Source organism: Hyperolius riggenbachi, chromosome 10 (assembly GCF_040937935.1).
Source record: "Hyperolius riggenbachi isolate aHypRig1 chromosome 10, aHypRig1.pri, whole genome shotgun sequence".
Taxonomy (NCBI): Eukaryota; Metazoa; Chordata; class Amphibia; order Anura; family Hyperoliidae; genus Hyperolius; species Hyperolius riggenbachi.
The window spans coordinates 112,088,539-112,108,987 of NC_090655.1; the positions used below are offsets into that span (position 1 = coordinate 112,088,539).

General features: G+C 42.2%; 1 protein-coding gene across 5 annotated transcripts in view; it reads left to right on the forward strand.

Moving 5' to 3' along the window:
* NT5C2 (5'-nucleotidase, cytosolic II) overlaps nucleotides 1-20,449 on the forward strand; it is a 156,012-nt gene that overhangs the window by 41,306 nt on the left and 94,257 nt on the right. For 2 of the 5 annotated variants that reach the window (XM_068257519.1, XM_068257521.1), the window contains exons 1-2: nucleotides 11,199-11,351; nucleotides 17,192-17,313. In XM_068257519.1, the coding sequence (XP_068113620.1) occupies nucleotides 11,295-11,351; nucleotides 17,192-17,313 (179 nt within the window). In that variant the 5' untranslated portion in view covers nucleotides 11,199-11,294. Of the gene's footprint in view, nucleotides 1-11,127; nucleotides 11,171-11,198; nucleotides 11,352-17,191; nucleotides 17,314-20,449 lie in introns of those variants that run through there. The other 3 variants (XM_068257522.1, XM_068257523.1, XM_068257520.1) reach the window with 2 other exon arrangements.

Below are 20,449 nucleotides of genomic sequence, written 5' to 3' on the forward strand. Positions count from 1 at the left end.
CTAGGGGTTAGGGGTAGGTACAGGGAGGGTTACTTAGGCACCAACAGGGGGGGTCTTAGGTTTAGGCATCAACAGGGGGGTCTAGGGGTTAGGGGTAGGTACAGGGAGGGTTACTTAGTAATTATTTTTTTTAAACGTTATTATACGTTTCAGTATTTAAACGAAAGATTAACGTTTTTACAATTGCCGATTTAATGCACATTATTTAATTATTTATAACTTTAAAAAACATTAATTTTAAACGAAATACAGTACAATTCATTTTTAAACGTTATCCATGCTTATCGTTAAAAACCCGGCGCCCTTTTTTCCCAGCGCCCCTTTTTAACGTACGCCTAGTTGTCCCCTTGATCCTTTAATCTTTTAGCCATAGACCCTGAACAAGCATGCAAATAGAGTGCTTTGACTCAAATCTGACTGGATTAGTCGCATGCTTATTTCAGGGTTGGGATTGTATTGATGGCAGAAGATGAACAGGACTGCCAAGCAAATGGTATTGTTTAAAAGGAAATAAATATGGAAGCCTCCATATTACTCTAACCTTGGGTTCACTTTTTAAAGAAATGATCATTGCGCTTGGTTTATTTTTTCATAGATATGACATAACTGGTGGAGATATGATCACAAGTTGCATCCTTTAGTGGTGAGGTGCGTAGTGCCGGGACTGTGCATGCGCAATAGTCTGCGACTTGGCTGGCTCAGCGTGACAGCAGAGCGAGAGCGCTGCAGTCTCGCAGTATCGGCGGAAGTGCACGACTGCAGAAGCTGAAATCCTACGCCCTGGCAGGAATAAATGGCCACAAACGGGTTGTAGATTACCGCTATGGCCTGGAAGCAGTTAAAGGACCAAAGGCAGATTTTGTAGTCGGGCAAAGGGTGGAAAAAGACGCATACACAATTTTGGGATGAAAAATTCAGGTAGAAATGAACATAAAGTTTAATAATAGACTACTGGATTTCCCCGTAATCATGTGTAAAACAATATTGTCCTTGTTTTGTAATTAAATCTAGAAGAAATTGTTTTTGAGTGCCACAATTCTATTTGTTCAAGTCTCCAGAGAAAAACACTTCTTTTATTACCCCTAATTAGGCCTTGTTCCCAGTACACATGACTTGAGCTGATTTTGCAAATGCACACGTTTTGACGATAACAAGGTCACTTACTTAATAATGCAAACTGCGGTTCTCTTTTCCCACCAGGGTGATGCTATTCTTTCCAAATTGTGAATACACTGCATACTTCAGTTGTGGTGCGAGAGCAATTTTTTCCCGTTCATTGCCATTGAATGGAACTTTGCATACACACCCAAAAAAATGCAAAAAAAAAAGCAGATAATAAGAAGAAAAAGGCTTGCATTTTGCAGTGGGAACAAGGCCTTACTAATATTTATTTGGAAGGCCATAGCTCACATCCTGATATGCCATCGTTGGCATCCTGCATTTGTACCCTTACCCTAGGATGACTGTCCCTGCAGGCTGATGACAAACATGTTTGTGGTTGTATTATAAAACAAAAGCCTTTAAATCTTCTACAATACCACTAGCTGCAACATCAAGTCATTTTAGAGGCTTATAATATTGGAGCTGGTCCAGTCCTTTGCTCTGAGGTGCTCCATATCTCAATTGATTGCAAATAATGCAGCAACTAGGCCCTCTGCCTCTGCTTGTTATATGTAAAGGACCAACAAGAGGGTGGGATTTCTTTGGACCTCGTGCTAAATGTGACACCTGCTCGTCATTAATAACTCTTAACATGCACTTATGAAAAAATATTTGGAAGCCTGCCTTTACATTTGTATGAACTTTACATCCCATTCTTAATCTATAGAATTCTGAGCAATGTGCTCCTCAGTATGCGTTAGCCTTGCTTTGTGACTTTATGTGGCCATTCACCTTGTTATAACATCACTGACGGTTTTTAGGATAGAATATTTAATAGCAAGGAAATTTCACAAATGGACTTATTGCACAGGTAGCATCCTATCCTGGTACCATGCTGAAAGTCACTGAGCTCCTGAAAGTGATCCAGCTTGTTGAAGCAGTTGCAGATGTGTACAGATGCACTGGTCTTTGGAAGTACTCGGGGACGCGAGTATTTCACGAGGCTGCATGAGTAGTGCCAAAGACCTAGAAGAATGGTTAGCTTTCTCTGGGGACAGCGCAGGAAGGAGAGGACAGGGAGAGGAACGGGAAGACTATATCCAGAGCCTTCCCTGTACATAGGTATGTATAAATACCCAATTCTATTTTTCCCTTCAAATTTGCTTTAAAAAAACCTCTCATCTTCTTATTGATCGGTCCGCCTACCTGTCTTTGGCTGAAAGTAATGTAATCTGTGCAAAAGTCACAACTAATGCCCCCCCTCGCCCCCCCCCCCCCCCCCCCATTCCCAACACATTCTTCTTTTTTTTTTTTTTTTTTTTTTTAATTTAAAAAAAAAAAAAATTTGAGTAGGGGGAACATGTTGACTTTGGTCCTGCAAATGTGTGATTATTATTTTTTTTTCTTGTGGTGTGAAGAGTTGTTGGCTTAGGTGGCCACATATTGATTGTTCTGCTTATCACCCCTCCATTTGGGGAACTGCCCACTGCATCATGGGAGGGGGTGTAGTCAGTCTCTCTCTCTCTCTCTCTCTCTCTCTCTCTCTCTCTCTCTCTCTCTCTCTCTCTCTCTCTCTCTCTCTCTCTCTCTCTCTCTCCCCCTCCCTCTCCCCCTCCCTCTCCCTCCTGGTTGCACTGTCATTTACCCTCTCTTCCACTGTGTTACCTGGAGGACTGTGGCCAGCAGAGGGTAATGGCATGATTTGGACAGCTACATGACATGCGTGGGAATTTGTGCCGTCACTGTCTGACTTCTAAGTCAAGTAATAATAAAAAATTGCACTTGAGCACTGATGGTAATGTACTATGCAGAGGATTGAGATCAGAATTTCCTGGAGTTTGTCATTAAAACCAACCTGTCCTTAAAAGATAGGTTTAAAAATCCTATCTGAATATTAAAGTAGCAAATATTACAGTATATTTATGGTTTATGATCATAGTATGTTTTTCGGTTATTTAATTGGTAGTTTTCTTAAAAGCTTATCATCTAGCTCAGGCTTTCTCAACCAGGGTCCTTGAGGACTTTTTAGGAGCTCCCTGGCATTTTTTCATGCCATGACAGTGGCAGGCTGAGAAAGTTTCAAAAGTACTTATTCTGCTCCTCTGTGTCTTATTCAAGTGTTGTATGCTTTCCCCAAATAGTGGTGGGGAAAGAGGGGTGGAAGAGCACACTATAATGGGTAGTGTAAAAAGGAGCTCTAAATTTGGGTTAGAATAATTAGGAGTACATTAAAAGAACTAGAATAGGGAGACAGTATTATGAGGGGCACTATAATAGAGCGTAGTATAATAAAGAGTACTGTTTGTGGGGAGCACTATAATTGTGAGAGCTATAGTAAGAAATACTAACTCTCACTATTATGATCAGGAGAGCTGTAAAGGTGGCCACTAACTGTCCAATTTCTAGCGAAAATTCGTTCGAGCGATCAGAAATTCTGATCGGGCGAAAAATCATTCACTGCACCATCAACTAACCAATCATTGCTTCCTATCTATCACGACCACCAAGAAAATCCAAATTTTGGTTCGAGGAAAATTAATTCGGGCGACATTTTTTTCACTCGTTCATAATCGATTGTGTCCACCAATGGAGATTATTTACAACCAATCCGATCAGAATTTCTGATCGCTCGAACGATTTTTCGCTAGAAATTGGACCGTTAGTGGCCAGCTTAAGAAAGAAACATGAAACCATTTCAACAGGCAGTTACCAGGCAAGCAGTTACCAGGTGGCAGTGAGCAGGTACCAGGCAGCAACAAGCAGTTGCCAGGCAGCAGTGAGCAGTTGTGAGACTCTTGAGGACCACAGGTTTATACCCCCCTGGCGACCAGGCCGTTTTTTTACAATTCAGCACTTCACAGCTTTAACAGTTTATTGCTTGGCCATACAACTTAACAGCCAAATTAATGTTACCTCCTTTTCTTCCTACTAATAGAGCTTTCTTTTGGTGGTTTCTGATTGCTGCTGCAATCTTTATTTTTATTTTTTTTATAAATAAAATATTAACTTTTTTTTTCTAAATCCCTAATTCTTGGAATCCCCCTTTCCCCCTAAATTAGCCCTAGACTGCGATACATACATTACACTACCCATACATAGGCATCAGCCTATGTATGGGATTAGATTGTGAGTCGTTGGGAGGGACAGTTAAGTGACAAGGCTCCTTTATTCTAGCCTGCAAGCTCCGAATGCGGCTGGTAGGCTGATTGTGCGGCCTCGCTTTGTGTACAGCAGGGAACGCGTGCTCGAGTGACCACTTGTTCCCTGCTAATCTCGCGAGGAGCATTTGGCGTTAGGTGGTCACCAGAGCTCCACTCTCCCACCGCCGATAGAGTTGATGCAGGATAGGAAGGGTGAGAAACCCTAATCAAGCTGTAATGTTTTCAGACTTGCTCTAGAACTGGTCTGTAGACCAGGAGAGGCGGAGGAAGGTCAGGTACATTATATGTCTGTTCTCTTCAAGTGAGTTTTTTTTTTATTTTTTTTTATTTTTTATAAAGCATTATAGCCAGGGGAACTAACATTGCAAACCAGCAACTAAAATGTTTAAGCTGATATCGGCCCTAATAACTCTCTAATAAATTCAGAATTTTTTTTTTCAGTTGTGGATCAGTTGATAATGTTGAGCAGTGTCTAAGTGTGGACCCAACATAGGAATTTCACAGAATGAGAACGTAGAGCCTGACCTTATAAAAGTCTCATTAACGTATCATATTCCCTATGTGCTACACAGGGACACAGCCACATCACCATAAAGTCGTTAATGTACAGAGAATTCTCAGAATGCTCTAAGTCATCTTTCGACGCAGTGAGATTAAGAAGTGTAGCAAAAGATTATGGATTTACATGTTTCTTAGATTGCACTCAGGGCATAATTGCATGGGATGCATAAACTCTTGTATTTTCCTATAGCAGAGGAGTACTATCCTCTCTTAGCCTGTCTAGAAGTACCAGTACATCCAAAACAACTGAAGAGTCACATTATATTTGTGTGGTGTACTTCTAGCTCACCCCTTGTATTTTGTGTATCACACCATGAGAGTGGACCTGAAAGAGGGCTTGTCAGCCACAAAATCAAATTTAATTTACCCACTGATCTGTGTTTAATATGCAGCCTGCAACCTTACCCAACACTCCAATCTCTTCAAAAATGTTTCTGCTGTAATAAATCTTATCTCTGTCATCCTGGCTCTAATTTTGCCATTGCCAACTAGAAGAAGGCTTGTCATCAACCCTTCCACATTCCTGCTCCTCACTGCTGGGCCGATTTGCGCAATTTTTTGTTTTGCTGCACGCAGCTAGCACCGATCGCTGCCGCCCCACGCCGATTCGCCGCTATCCGCCGCGCCGCAGATCCTTCCCCCCCCCCCAGACCCCTTGCGCAGCCTGGCCTATCAGCGCCAGGCAGCGCTGAGGGGTCGATGGGGACCCCCGATGACGTCGGTGAAGTCATCCCGCCCCGTCGCCATGGCGACGGGGGAAGCCTTACAGGAAATCCTGTTCGTTGAACGGGATTTCCGAAGAGGGTAGGGGGATGCCGCTGCACAGCGGCTATCACGTAGCAAGCCCTAGGCTCGCTACATGATTTAAAAAAATAAATTGAAAAAAACGGCTGCTCTGCCCCCTGGCGGTTTTTAATAGACCGCCAGGAGGGTTAATCAGAGGAAACCAAGATGTCAAATGCCAGGAACAAAATTCTATTTATTTACTATATGAAATTAACTGAAATCAAAACCTGGACAGTACAATTCATCTGTTATGTAAGTAGAACAAGTAGTTATCTACTTATATATGTATTTTTTTTTTAGTGGGGTAGTATGGCTGTCTCTGCTGCTGTAAGGGCTCTTTAATACCAAAAATTGTGATACACAATCGCAAAATGCGAACGCAAATGCATTTTGTCTTTTGTGACTATTTGCTATGTTGGCCTCAATCGAAATTCAGGAAAAATGTAGCACAGAAAATCCAAAACGCATTCAGTATGAATGCATTCCGAGGATTCCAATTGTAACTTTACTGTACTTGCGTTTGGAAAATTGCAAGTCTTTTCAAAACCAGAACGGAATGCAGCCAGTGGGAAAGGGTCCTTAGGGAGGGTTCACACTTGGGTTCATGGAAAATGATTGTGCACTTTTAATGTTTGTAATCAGCGTTTTAATGTGCATGTTGTCCAGTCAGTTGTCCAGTCTCCATTGCAGTTCACACTCATTACAACGTTATGCGGACATTATTAACTGACTGCTATGAATTCAGCCATTGAAAACTCTACTGTGCTGTTCAGGAACTGCAATTTATTGTTCCATCAACAAACACATCATCTGACTGTTGAAGCCGAAATTGGTCCACTTTTATGGAACTGTTAGTCAAGCAGGTGAACGCATCAGTTTTATTCTTGGGAAACTAGTCAGAGCTGACTTGGCAGGTGGCTTGAGGAGAATTAAAAACTTTTGCAGTTAATTTTGTAATGCAACAAATCGTACAATCACAGAGCTGTCTATATGTGTGGTGATAGATTGTTGCCTGGTAGACCAGTCACTCTGCAGCTCTGTATAAAACACTCTGTTCTCTAAGAGCGGGCTTCCCAGCTGTAAGCAGATGGCTTGGGATTGGCCACACTTTTGTTTGTGGTGAAGCTAATGTGGTGAGCATAATCACAGTTACCAAGTGCTCATGAAGAGCTGGATCAGGCAACATGCTGTCTGGCAGGGACGTAAAAGCAATTAAATGAAAATGTCAATATTAGAATGCCATGATTTATTTCTGTGTTTCTGCCATGATAACAAAGAAATAACTACAACTTAGCTTTTACAAGCTGACACACAAATATTGGCAAAGTAGGTCCAGCAATATAATATCCATTTATTAAAGCAATATACAGTTACTGCTAATGTGTTCTGGACCTCACATGGTCCTGAGTCATAACTGACAGCCATACACCTTTCTCTGGGATAAAAGCAAGTAGTAGAAGCCATAAAGCCATACAGTAGTTAATTTTTACTTTCTTAAAGCAGACCTGAACTCAGAATTTACTCTCTGCTCTAGTAGATATGCAACAACATAATAAGCTTTACAGAAAAACATATCTTTGTTACCGCTGATACAAATCCTGCAATAACTCTGCATTGGGTCTACTTCCTGCTTTCATGGAAGCAGACATATTGTTAACATCCCGTGCTTTCAAATTAGCCTCTCTGCCGTGGCAATCAGATGACATAGCTAAGGGATCAAATTTCAACTTCTGATTAGTCATGGATGAGGGGGAATTAGACATGCTAAACTCTCTAAATACATACGGGGTGCATTTCTCTCTGTTTTCCTTCTGTCCTGTGCAAGAGTTCGGGTCCACTTTTTAATGTATTTAATTAGTTAGTTTTTAGAATAATGTAAGAGAATGAATGATTGTTAAAGGTATATGTGGTATTTTATGCATGAATTTGAATTAATTAAATGGAGCTAAAGTGGTGGGCAGGCTTTGAAAAGCGGGGAACAAAAAAAATCTATATATTCAGTATATACAGTGAAAGTTAAGATTGAGAGTAACTTGATTTAAAGAGAATCTGTACTCTAATAATCCTACAATAAAAAAGCATACCATTCTATTCCTTATTTTCCCCTGTGCCCCTCTGTGCTGTTTCTGCCACTCCCTGCTGCAATCCTGGCTTGTAATGAACAGTTTGAGGCAGTGTTTACAAACAAGACTGGCTTCTAACCAGAGTATCATAGGCTGAGAACTAGCTTACTGTGTGACTCATGCAGAGCTTGGAGGGGGTGTGTAAAACTTCTGCCAATGACAAGCAGTGCTGCACAATCCACACATTCCAGCCTCAGCCCGACAGACACGACAGAGGAAAGGAGATAAGATTATTACAGAGACAGTGCAAGTAGGAAAGGCTGCAGTAAGACAGGCCACATTAGAACAGGTATAGGAACTTATAGGATAGAAGAAATAAGGCTTGAAATTTTGTTACAGAGTCTCTTTAAGAATGCTTTGCAAGACGAGCAAAATTTTGACTTCATAGGCAAGCAACGTTTTGATATACAAGCACAGAATTGTTGTCCACGTTGCGTCCTGACAACTGAGCCAATAGTTATTCTCCATTTGGCGCTGCAGGATTGTAATTGTACTTTATCTGAGTGTAGGGACTGTGTAATGTTGTATTTCCATGTAATCCTCAAAAGTAAGCAAACAACTGTCATTGGATAAGATCCTTAACCTTCCTGGCGGTAAGCCCGAGCTGAGCTCGGGCAATGCCGCGCAGGAGGATATCTCTGCCCCTGGTGGGGCGATTTGCCCCATTTAAAGTGCTGTGCGCGCAGCTAGCACTTTGCTAGCCGCGCGCACAGCTTGATCGCCGCCGCTCTGCGGTGATCACCCGCACGCAGCGGCGGAAGAGGCCCCCGCCAGAGCCCTGCGCTGCCTGGACCAATGAGTTCCAGGCAGTGCTATGGGCTGGATCGGAGGCGTCTGATGTCAGGACGTCGGCTGACGTCCATGACGTCATTCCGATCGTCGCCATGGCGACAGGAGAAGCCAAACAGGGGAACGTGTTATATATGCGTTCCCCTGTTTGCTATTGATGCCGGCGACTATTGCACTAGAGGGACACATGCGCCCTATAGTGGTGTTTCATGTAGCTACCACTCTGGTAGCTTTACATGAAACAAACAAACAAACAAAATTTAAAAAAATGGATTTCTGCCTATTTGGCAGAAAAAATGAACCGCCAGGAGGGTTAAAGGGGCACTATAGCAAAAAACAATTGTAAAATTTAAAATATGTGCAAACATAGACAAATAAGAAGTACATTTCTTCCAGAGTAAAATGAGCCATAAATTACTTTTCTCCTATGTTCCTGTCACTTACAGTAGGTAGTAGAAATCGGACAGAAGTGACAGGTTTTGGACTAGTCCATTTCTTCATGGGGGATTCTCACAAGGCTTTTATTCTTTATAAAGATATTCCCTAAAAAGGATTTATACCATGATGCTGGCCAGCTTCCCAGCTCGCTACAGTTTTTTGGCAGTTTGACAGAGCAACTGCCATTCACATAGGCCTGGTGCACACCAAAAAACGCTTGCAGATCCGCAAAATGCTAGCAGATTTTGAAACGCTTTTTCTTATTTTTCTGTAGCGTTTCAGCTAGCATTTTGCGGTTTTGGGAAGCGTTTTTGGTGTAGTAGATTTCATATATTGTTACAGTATATGCCGTTTTTCAGAGCGGTTTGCGTTTTTCCTATACTTAACATTGAGGCAGAACGCATCTGCAATCCAAAATCTGTAGCAGCCCGGGAGTATGCAAAACGCCTCCCGCTCTGGTGTGCACCAGCCCATTGAAATGCATTACCCTAGCGGATCCGCACCCGCAAGCGGATCGCAAACCGCAGCCGAACGGCTCTGGTGTGCACTAGGCCTAAGTGCTTTTGAAAATAAGTAAATCCCTGAGAATCCCCCCCCCCCCCCCCCCCCCCCCATGAAGAGATGGGACTAGTCCAAAACCTGTGGCTTCTGTCAGATTTCTACTACGTACTGTAAGTGACAGCAACATAGGAGAAAAGTAATTTATGGCTCATTTTACACTGGAAAAAAAGTACTTCAAAGTTGTTTGTTTGCACATATTTTAAATTTTACAATTTTTTTCCTCATAGTGCCCCTTTTAATAATTATATTATTATTGTCAGTATCAGTGTCCTTTGGATACATTTGTATCTGCTTAGTGTGTTATTACAGCTTGCCTTTTATAGACGAAGCTCTTGCCCAACCCAGCACCTTTTTAAAGGCGTGATACTTAACTTTAAAAAATAAATATTGGCCAGTTACTTACCTGGGGCTACTTCCAGCCCCCTGAAGTCCTTCCTGGTCTCTCACTGTCATTCCACACTGAGCCGTTCCTCTGCTGGGCGAGTCGCTGACATTTTGCATGCACAGCACTGGCTACACACCTCCTTGATCGTGCTCACGTAGACGGCAGCATTCTGCGCATGCACAGTAGCAATTTTTACTTACTGAGCAAATGAATGCTCACGGGAGCTGGTTGAAGGTGGCGCGCAGCACAGCGCTGCTTGTGCAGCATTCAGAGGGCCAGAGCTGCTGAATGGTGCAGCAGGGGATGATGGCGAGGGACAAGAAGGACTTCAGGGGACTGGAAGAAGCCCCAGGTAAGTAACTGGACAATTTTGTTTTTACAGTTAATGTTTCCTTTATTGGTTTTGACCTGTGTTTACCAGCAAAAGTTGTTAATGTTTTTTACTTCTTTGGCCTGACTATTAGCCCAGGATATCGAGCTTCTGTGGAACAGAGAGATGGAGCACCTTATCCACTGCCTCTGCTCGTTTGTATTAAGCCACGCTCATAAAATTGCCACAAATCAAAGGTGCTGGTGGGAAGTCATGCAAGAAAGCTCAAGCCATTTTAAACTGACAACCTAAGCAGGAAGGAAAGCAGAGGACTGCAGCATGTATTTTATTAGCAAACGCCTGTTACCTCAGGCAGGCAAGACTCTCAAAGTAGAAAATCAGAATTTCAAAGATATTTGTTAGCAACAGGCTTGCAGGTATTTAGGTGAAGTACAGTAAGGAATGAATGACTAAGCACCTGGAATTGGGGTTGTTTTTCAGTTACTGAACTCGGTAACCCTGTGCTTCTATATATGTGATCCTCTCCGCCTTTCAGTCAATAGACTGTACTTCACGTTCTAGTGATGAATTGTTGACTTTTGTCAGCCGACTTTGAACTACAGTAAAAATCCAAGCCCAGCATTTGGAGGAAGAGAGAAGAACTTTACTAAACAATGACGGGCTGTGTGTTTTTTCTCTCCTATCCCCATCCAAGCTACTAATACCCCTTCTATTTTTAATGAAATATTGATAGGGTTACCAATGCTTCTATTCTGAGCTCTGTGGCTTCCCCTGCCAGCAGGTCTAATTTAAACCTGGCTTTGGCAGTGTTGTTGCCAGTCTTAGATTGACAGGTGTCTTTTATCCTCATAAATAGCCAGACCTGAAGCACCACGACTCCCTGAACAACAACATTGGCAGCTGGATTACCAAGATGATGAGACGCGGCTATCCAGTGAGTGTAAAACCATTTGTGTCCTCGCTGTTCAGCAGTGCAGGAGCTGTCCATACGTTACTCTGTTTCTGTTGTGCACACCAATTTCTAAAGGATCACTTCAGAAATAGATTACGAATGCAGGATGGAGCCTCACATTACTGCTCTCGAGACGATTTTCATTGACCGCTTGCCCAGCCTGGTAGGAAACGTCTGCTTATAATTTATGAACGTTCTGTTTTCATTCCTTACAGCTTCCACACCTGTTGAAAATATTCTGCCTAACTAGTAAACTTGGCGTTAACATTCCTTTTCAGACGTTGTAATAGAATGTACAGCAAGTACGTGTTTATAATGTTTCTGTGGAAAGGTTTTTTTAATCATCCTGAAGGACTTCATGGTGGCTGCACAGGTTATCTGTCGCTTTATCAATAGACAAAGATGCCTTTTTATTTATATGCTATAATTTGTTTAGATGGATAAAAATATCTACTGTAGCTCAGTAAAATGTGCTGCAATCTTTACAGACCAATACTTGTCATCCTTTACTTTTGAATGCATAGGACTGCCTGTCAGATTTCTGAGAGAAAATTACTTACTGGTATTCTGTTTTTTTCTTCATCCTGTCTGTGAAGTTTGCTTTGGGGCATGATTACATCCATGGAATGGTAAGGTGTATTTGATTAGCAGTATCTGAGCGCGGTAACTGACCGTACAGATGTGGAACACCTCCAGTAGAACATTGTATTGGCTTTCTATGTAATAACGTTCAGTATTAATACAGTAATAATAAAACTTTAAAACGATGTACACAAGAATTATACAGCGTCGTAGGATCAGGCAAATCCAATGGGTTTCAAGACTTCCTTTTCCTTTTTCTATGCAATGTCCAGAGATGAAACAATTTGTACTGGCAATAATAGTAAGTTCCATAGATTTGAGTCTGCATTGTGAGAAGGCCAGAGGAGTTTTTAAAGCCATTTAACACTTTGGAGATTTTTGGGTGCCTTTCTGTGCCCTCACATCTACCACTGGGGTGGGCTTTCCCCTCACAACTATCACTAAGGTTGGCCCCCTCCCTCCAGCCTTCTCCAGTGATGATGTCGTGCTGCGTCTTCCGGGTGGGTTGTCGTCAGTTTGGTGGCAATTAGTAGAACTGGTCTTTGAATGGATTCTGTTAATCCTAAAGTTTTGCAGAGTAGAGAAATGCATGTAGGGCTGTATGGTTCCAGCAGCTCCTCCTGGTATTTGGGGCCAGTGTTATTTGAAGCTTTGAAAGTCTGCAGGCAGAATTTATAATGGATTGCACATTTTACTTGTGAGATGCGTGAGCAGTGTGGAAAATTCACAATATCCTGTTTCTCCATATTGTGTGTCATTTGATAATGAGGAAAACACAAAACTGCTGCTAGTTTAACTGAGGAGACTGTGTGAAAAAGACAGTGGTGACGATAAATCAGCTTTGCCACAGAGCAGAACATTGTAAAAGGTGAGCAGTGATGTACTGAATGAGATCATTTTACTATAACATTGCAGCTTGATTCATCCCCTTCTTCTCATTGGATCAGTTAGGGTGTTTTTCACCTACAGAAATGGTTATCTGTTTGAAGTAAAAAGAAGAAACTTTGCAGCACGCATGACATACTTTTCTGCTGCAGCCAGAATAGTTTGCCTATGACTATTGGTGGCAATATGGTCTGCATTTTTACCTTGAGTACAATTTGTAGGGGCATTTAATTGTCAGCTTTCTGGAACAGGGACAGGTATGAATGGTCCGTTGTAATCTGTAAAGTGCTATATGCCAGGAGGAGAATGTTATATGTGTCTTGTCTAATCTGAGCCCTGTTTGAAACTACTCGTTTGTTACCCCTAGTTACTTAGTGCTCTGTTCAGTGGTGGAGCAATAGGGAATGCAGTGATTGTGGCTGCTCCTGGTCCAGGGGGCCCACCCAGGAACTCCCTTCCAACCACTGCATTAGTTATTCATTGGTAAAATGGTGCTAATGATCACCTCTATTTGTGCTCTGGATAATGGTAATCATGAGTAAACTGTCCTCCCCTCCCTCTGCTTGCAGCACCCTTACATTGTGGATATCATTTGGAAATCACATTTCAATACTTGATATCTTGTGATTGACATACACATATATACTGGACTGGTATGTGTGTGCTAGGTTGTGGCCATGGCTATGTACTTACGCCACTGCCTCTGCATTCAGTGTGTGTGCTGAAGTACTGATAAAGATCTGCACTGAGAAGATAAGAAAAATAGCGAAATCAGTTAACCCCTTGCACACTCGCATGTAAATGCTCTCGTGAAAGATAAGGGGTTGAGGGACAATGTATAGACCAGAAGGGGAAGAGGTTCTGCATACAGTAACAGGTGTTACTGTTAATACAGGTCATGACATATCTATTTTAAAACTGGGTGAAAATCGGTAATGAAAGTATATTACAATATTGATCTTGGACATATTTAACCACACTTAAGGTCTTGTACACGGACACTTTAAGAAAGTGTCCAGTGGCCTTCACATTAATCATCCATTGTAAATCTATGGCTACTTTAAAGGAAGCACTCTGCAGTGTCACTGGACTGGGCATTGAATCAAAATATGATCTGCATCAGAACTTGTCAGCTGCAGATTTAGCTCCAAGCTGCCAATCTAGCCCTCACTTCCGGGCCAAGAAGGTATCAGATTCCCTCAAATGGTCTATTGACCATTCCATTGACGGAAGGGCAGGTTTTGTCTGTATTGCATTGTTTTCCGTTGTTTACTCAGGACAACCCCAGCTCACGCCAGGGCTCAAAGGACAGAAAAACATCTTTAGTGATTTTGTAATGCAGAAAGAAATCTAAAATGATAGCGCCTAGGTCAGCGTTTCTCAACCTCTTTTTACCCTGGAGGAACCCTGCAAATAACTTTTGGATCTCAAGGAATCCCTGCATTTATTTTGCAGGAGGAATGGTCATTAAAAGTAGGCGAGGCTGTTTATTTCACTACCCACTATTACACTTTATTAACGTGCTCATTATTATTCTGATCCCCAACTTAATACTTCTTTTTCCAGTGCAGTACAGTGCAGTATTACAGTAGTATTATAATGTGCTCTATTATACTTCCCCACGATGGGGGAAAAGATCTTGAAAGAAGGGCCAGTTTCCACAAGGATATTACCGGTAGATTTTGCATGCATTTTTCCATTTGTTATTTTTTGCGTTATTGTATGCATTTTTTTGTGTGCAAATGTTCACATGCTTCTAGTGTAATTGACAATTATTACATGGTAAGAGGTTGTGTGGTGTGGATTACGCCGTCAGGTCCTTGTCATGATTTTTCAAAACTTACCTGATGCCTAGGCACTACTCGTCTTTATTTCTATCTTCATTATAATATATTTTGGTCCATAAATTATGACTTTTAATGTTTTAAGGAAGATTGGAAGCAAGTACAAGTATAACTGATATAAATTGTGGGACACTTTTATTAGATGCAGTGTACAACTACCTTTTTTTTATGAGCATAAAATGGGCTTATTTATTAAGGGCCCTTTTTCACTAGCTGCGATCTGCAACAAAAAGTGGATTGCAGCTGCTCTGCCGATCACAACAGCGTCGCAATTAACTTGTAAATTGCAGTGCTATTTTTTCCACTAGTAATATTCATTTGTGCTTGAATTGCAAACGCCGGCCTGCAGGATTTTTCGTACAATCGTGTTCCTACACCTGACGAGTCGCAGCACAATTGCAGTGAGTGGAATTTGAAGGAAGTGTGATCGATTTCCATTGTGATTTTGCATGCAATTTGCACTTGCTAGTGGAAAAGGGCCCTCTGGATTTACACTGTACATGCAGTCAGAAATTAGCATTTTTGCAGAGTACAGAAATCGGAAGTAATTGCTGGGAATTTGAACTTGACATTTCACACTGCCTACCTTATTGAGGAGGCCTAGAAAGATTGCTTGTCTTAAAGGGGAACTTCAGCCTAAACAAACATACTGTCATTAAGTTACATTAGTTATGTTAATTAAAATAGATAGGCCCCTCCCATGGAGCATTGACTTCTCTGCAGTGGGAGGGACGAGTACTTAATAGGTTGCATGCAAGCTGTTACAGAAAACCAACATCCTCCAGTGGTAGACAGGTCATGTGTATGCTCGGTGTGTATTATATCCCATAAGTGGGGCTTGCACTCTTTTGCAGGTAGGCACTTGCCTGTTTTTAAGTAGCGCTGTTCATTTCCTTGCTATGTACTAATTTAATTCGTTTTTGGTCAGCTGCTCCCACTTAACAGCCATGCTTTTGGTGTATATGCAGAGCTTCTGTTCGGGTTCAAGGTGCGTTTGTAGTTCCTGGGGGGGCTCAGCGCATCTCTGATGGAGGCCATTCGGAGGCGGCCTGGTGTTGCGCTGATCCACCTTTTGCGCAATTAAAATAGATAGGTAATATAATCTCTTACCCACCCTCTTCTTAAAGAACCGGCAAATGTTTGTGATTTCATGGGGGCAGCCATCTTTTTGGTTAAAAGGAGGAGACCGGGTGCATGAGACACAGTTCCAACTGTCCTGTGTCCTGATCACCCCTCCCAGCTCGCTAGGCTTCAAATCTCAAATCCAAAATTAAAAAAATAAAAATTGCACCAAAACAACAGAACAAGAACAACATCAGAAATCCCATCATGCTTTATACAGCATCAGGGGAAAAATGCCCAGACAGTTTTCTTCTGTGCTGCTAAAAATGAGGCTTGGGTAAGAAAAACAAAGTTCTGATGCTGTGAAACTGTTAAAGTAACACCAAGCCTTTTCAGTGCTGCTGAGTACACTTTTAGTCTAGAGGTTCACTTTAAACAAGTCAGGGTAGGGATTTTGTAATGAGAGGAATTTACTTGAGAGAAAGACAAAGGCCTGATTGCTGAACCTCTTTTCCAGTGCTGAACCTCTTTTCCAGTGCTAGCTTCCTACCTGTAATGTTGCCCCCTCTGGCTGAAAACTGAATCTCTCCCCTGCAGACAAATATGCAGATCATGTATTCTGGTATTTTTTTTAAATCTTTTTGCAATGCTCTCTAGTGTCTGCTGTAAATCAGCTGACGGCTGCAAATTTTTGCAGTTTATTAGATAAAGAAAAAAATAAATGTGTTTGAATTCCATATTCCAGAAATTGGTCTAATCTCTCCTGACGCCCCTGACAAGGCATAGGGCCTTCAACTTTAGGGGTCAGCTTTGGCGTTGGCTCCTTTCCACTTTAAGTTTAATTGCACTGTTCTAAATCCTCCTCACCACACTGCAACATAACCTGTAGCCACGGCTCTTGCCAAGTGGGAGCAAGTGGCTGTAACTGACAGGACCAGAAATTTGGGCTCAGCGCTGTCATAGGCTGTAATGTGCTCAGTCAGTAATTTGGGCGTCGTCAAAAGACAGCTCAAATTACGATAAAACAGCATAATTTGGCTGCAGAGGGAGAATAGTCATTAACGCTGTGGAGACTTTTGCAGGAGCATGGAAAAAGACAGAGCCCAAATTACGATAAGGCAATATAATTCGGCTGCAGAACTTCGCTTCCAGAACTTTTGCAGCGGCATGGTAAGCTGCTTATCGGCTTTACCCTGCACTTAAATTTCATATAATTACATGTATGCTACAGGGCCCCTCCAAACAATGTCAATTGATGAGGTGATTGGCACAAATGCTGCAAACCGTCAAAGAGTGACCATAGAAGGTTGGATTGCTGTGATCATTTGGTTGCCCTTGGCCTTTGAAGCCAATGTCAACCCAGTTGGAAGCCAGAGTGTGATGTCATCACTGGAACTTCAGAGGTCCTCGTGAGTATGAAAAGTGTTTTTGGCAAAGTGGAGACCTCCTTAATGTTGGAGGAGGGGTGGGGATTGATAAACTTACAGAACAAAGCTCATACTTCTCTCTGATGTCTAGTGCTAATAAATCAGGCCTTTTTTAACAATAGATGGCTTGTGAAAATGTATTTGCGTAAGTGCAAATCTTTTGTTTAGCCTGTAACTCATTGTGACTTTGTTTTGTCACATAGAATCGAGCACCTGGCTTAAAAATGACGACATCATGGAGCGATCGTCTCCAAAATGCAGCGGACATGCCCGCCAATATGGATGGCCACGCACTAAAGAAATACCGACGCGAAGCTTATCACAGGTAAGACCATCCAGATCTCTTTACTCCTTCCTCTCTCTCCTCAAACACCCTCACCTCACCCCACAAACTCTTACCAATCTTATGGATAGGTGACTTTGTCTGGACAGGTTATCTATGTGTATATTTGTTAGTTGAAAAGAACCTTATCCATGTCTGTTAAATTTTGAAACTGAAAAACGACCTATTGTATACAGGTTTTTAATGTATAAATTGTGGGGAACTGGCCATAAGAGAAAGATATACCTCTATCTTACCAGAAATCTGCAGATGGGACAGATTTTGTTTGTTCAACAGGTTTGAAGATCTGATCTCCCCTTTAGGATTAGCAGCCTGAAGTGAGAGGCATACGGAGGCTGCATTCTCCAATAAACAATGCCATAGATAGATAGGTCGAATAGATAATTTCCAACAAGCCCGATCTGATTATCGATCGTTTTTCTGATTGATTTGGAAAGAAGAGATCAGAAAATCTATCAGAAAAATTATCGGAAATCCAATCGGATCTTTCAGAAATGATCTATCGACCCATCTGTCTGATAGTAAATTGCATGGTGTGTACTAGGCCTGAACGATTTTAGGAAAATATTGAATTGCATGATTTCTGTGAGAAATTTCGATTTAATTCCCGATTTTCAATACACAACGATGGATCAGCACAAAAATCATCCGACTCCTCACTTTATGAAACCACCGACTCTGTCTCCAGGTGCTCAAAATTTCTCCAACTCCTCGACTCCACAGCCCTGGTATATATAGTAACCTTAAAGGATCACTATTGTGAAAAAAGTAGGCAGTTAAAATCTGACAGAACCACAGGTTTTGGGCCAGTCCATCTCCTCATGGGGGATCGTCAGGATTTTCTTTGCTGAACAGCAGTTTAACTGTCAATATAGTAAGATACTGCCAGCGTCCCTACTCACTTGCACACTATTTTGTCAGTTAGACTTTGCAACTGCTGTTCAGGACATGCTGTTGAATACAAAGCAAACCCTGAGGGCCCTTTTACACTAATCAGTTGCTCTTAGTTAAACGGAAAGAAGACTGATTTTCAAAGTAATGCCCATGTTTTCCTATGGCACTTTTTACACTTAACGCGTTTTAACTGAGATCTTCTTCCCAATGCACTGCTATGGAAAAAAACACATACTAACGCACAACAACTGATTAAGTGTAAAAAGGGCCTGAGAATCACCATGAGGAGATGGACTGGGCCAAAACCTGTTGGTTCTGTCAGATATTAACTGCCTACTTTTTTTTTCGATGGTGGTCCTTTTTAAAGCGATATTGTCATCATAAAAATCAAATTTCAACAGCAACTGGTCCGAGTGTATTAAGTGATAACGATGCTAATCCTGCATTCAAAACTTGCAAAACTTTTTTTGCTGTTATGGTTTGGAGTTATCACATACTTAAAAAGCACTGGCCCTTTATTAGTCGGTGCCAAACAGTTGAATGCTGGGGGTTCTTTTTATCTATAATATATTCCTCCTCTTCCATTTACTTCCCTGCCTAGCCTATCTAAAACCTGATCCCCTGCTCACTTGTGTTTACAAGCAAGGCTGAAGTGACTCAGGGATTGGAGGAGAAAAGAAAAAAAAGACAGTGCAGTTCCTAGTATACACCTCAGTGGGAGTGTCTGAAGACTCTGGGAGGAGGGCAGCTAATGAATACACAATGAGCAAGAGAAGGGAGGGGGGAAAACAAGAGTCAGGGAGGATATGATGTCAGTGTTAGCTTAGCAAGATGGCCACTGCCTAGAATAGTATTTTCTGCTTTTCCTTTATAAAATTCACAGGAATCATTACGGGTGTCGCTTGTTCTTTAAAGACCATTCAAAAAATAAAATATGCAGGGAAAACAGAGAGCCCTTTTATAATGTAGTAGTGATCTGTGTATAATTATAAAAGTGGATTGAAGGGAATCTCTTGACCTCCTGAGCGTTCTGGACGAGCTGAGCTCGTCCAGAGATGCCGGAGGGTGCCGCACAGGCCCTGCTGGGCAGATTTCAATCAAATAAAAAGGAGCACACGCAGCTGGCACTTTGCCAGCCGCGTTTGCTACCTGATCGACGATGCGACGTGTGCAGCGGCGAAAAAGGGTCCCCCGAGGCCAGCGCAGCCGGACCAAACAGTTCTGGCCAGCGCTAAGGGCTGGATCGGAGGCGGCTGACGTCAGAACGTCGGCTGACGTCCATGACGTCACTCCGCTCGTCGCCATGGCGACGAGGAAAGCAAAACAAGAAGGGCCTCTCAACGCGGCCCTTCTTGTTACTTCTGATCGCCGGAGGCGATCAGAAGTGCGGATTAGGAGCGCCCTCTAGTGGGCTTTCATGCAGCCAACTGTGAAATAGTTTTTTTTTTTAATTACAAAAAACCCGTCCGGTCGCCAAACTGCCGATCTTAATAGAACGCCAGGCAGGTTAAACACAGATTTCCAACCGAATAACCAATATAAGTGCCTATCCTAACTCTGGTTGGTAAATCCCCTTTTAATAGGGTCACTCTCCAAAAATAAATTATATAGGGCTCTATTCTCAATCACACATGCGGTAAGAGATTTTTTACCGCTATATTACCGCATGTGATAAATTCCGCATTTTTTCCACATTCACTAAAAATGTTCCGAATGTTTCCCACATGCGGGAACATGCGTAATTACATAGTAAACATGCAGAAAAAAAGTTGCATAAAGAAACTTGTCCCCCCAAAAAAATTAAAGTCCAGCAAACACAGTACTCAAGGCTCCAGACTCCATTTAAGTCAATGGGAAGCGAAATATATCACCAAGTACTAGTAGGTGATAAAAATTCAGTAGTTAAGTCAGAAATAAGGCGCCTCTTTTTTTTTGTGAATTTTGATTTTTTTGTGAATTTTGATTGGCGTAAAGTCCTGGGGCTCTGTTTTGCTGGAGATCGCGCGCAGGCTACGCGCGCATCTCCTGCTTGTGGGGCGGAGCTCCGCCCCGCCTTCAGTCTCCGAGCGGCTATTGCCGCTCAGGAGACTGTTAGACGGCATGATCGCCGTCTATTTCCATGTACAGCGCTGTGATCGGCAGCAGCGCTGTACTGGGGACAGCTGTGTCACACGGCTGTCCCCCTGGGGGACAAGAGAGCGAACGGCTCTCATTGGCAGATGCC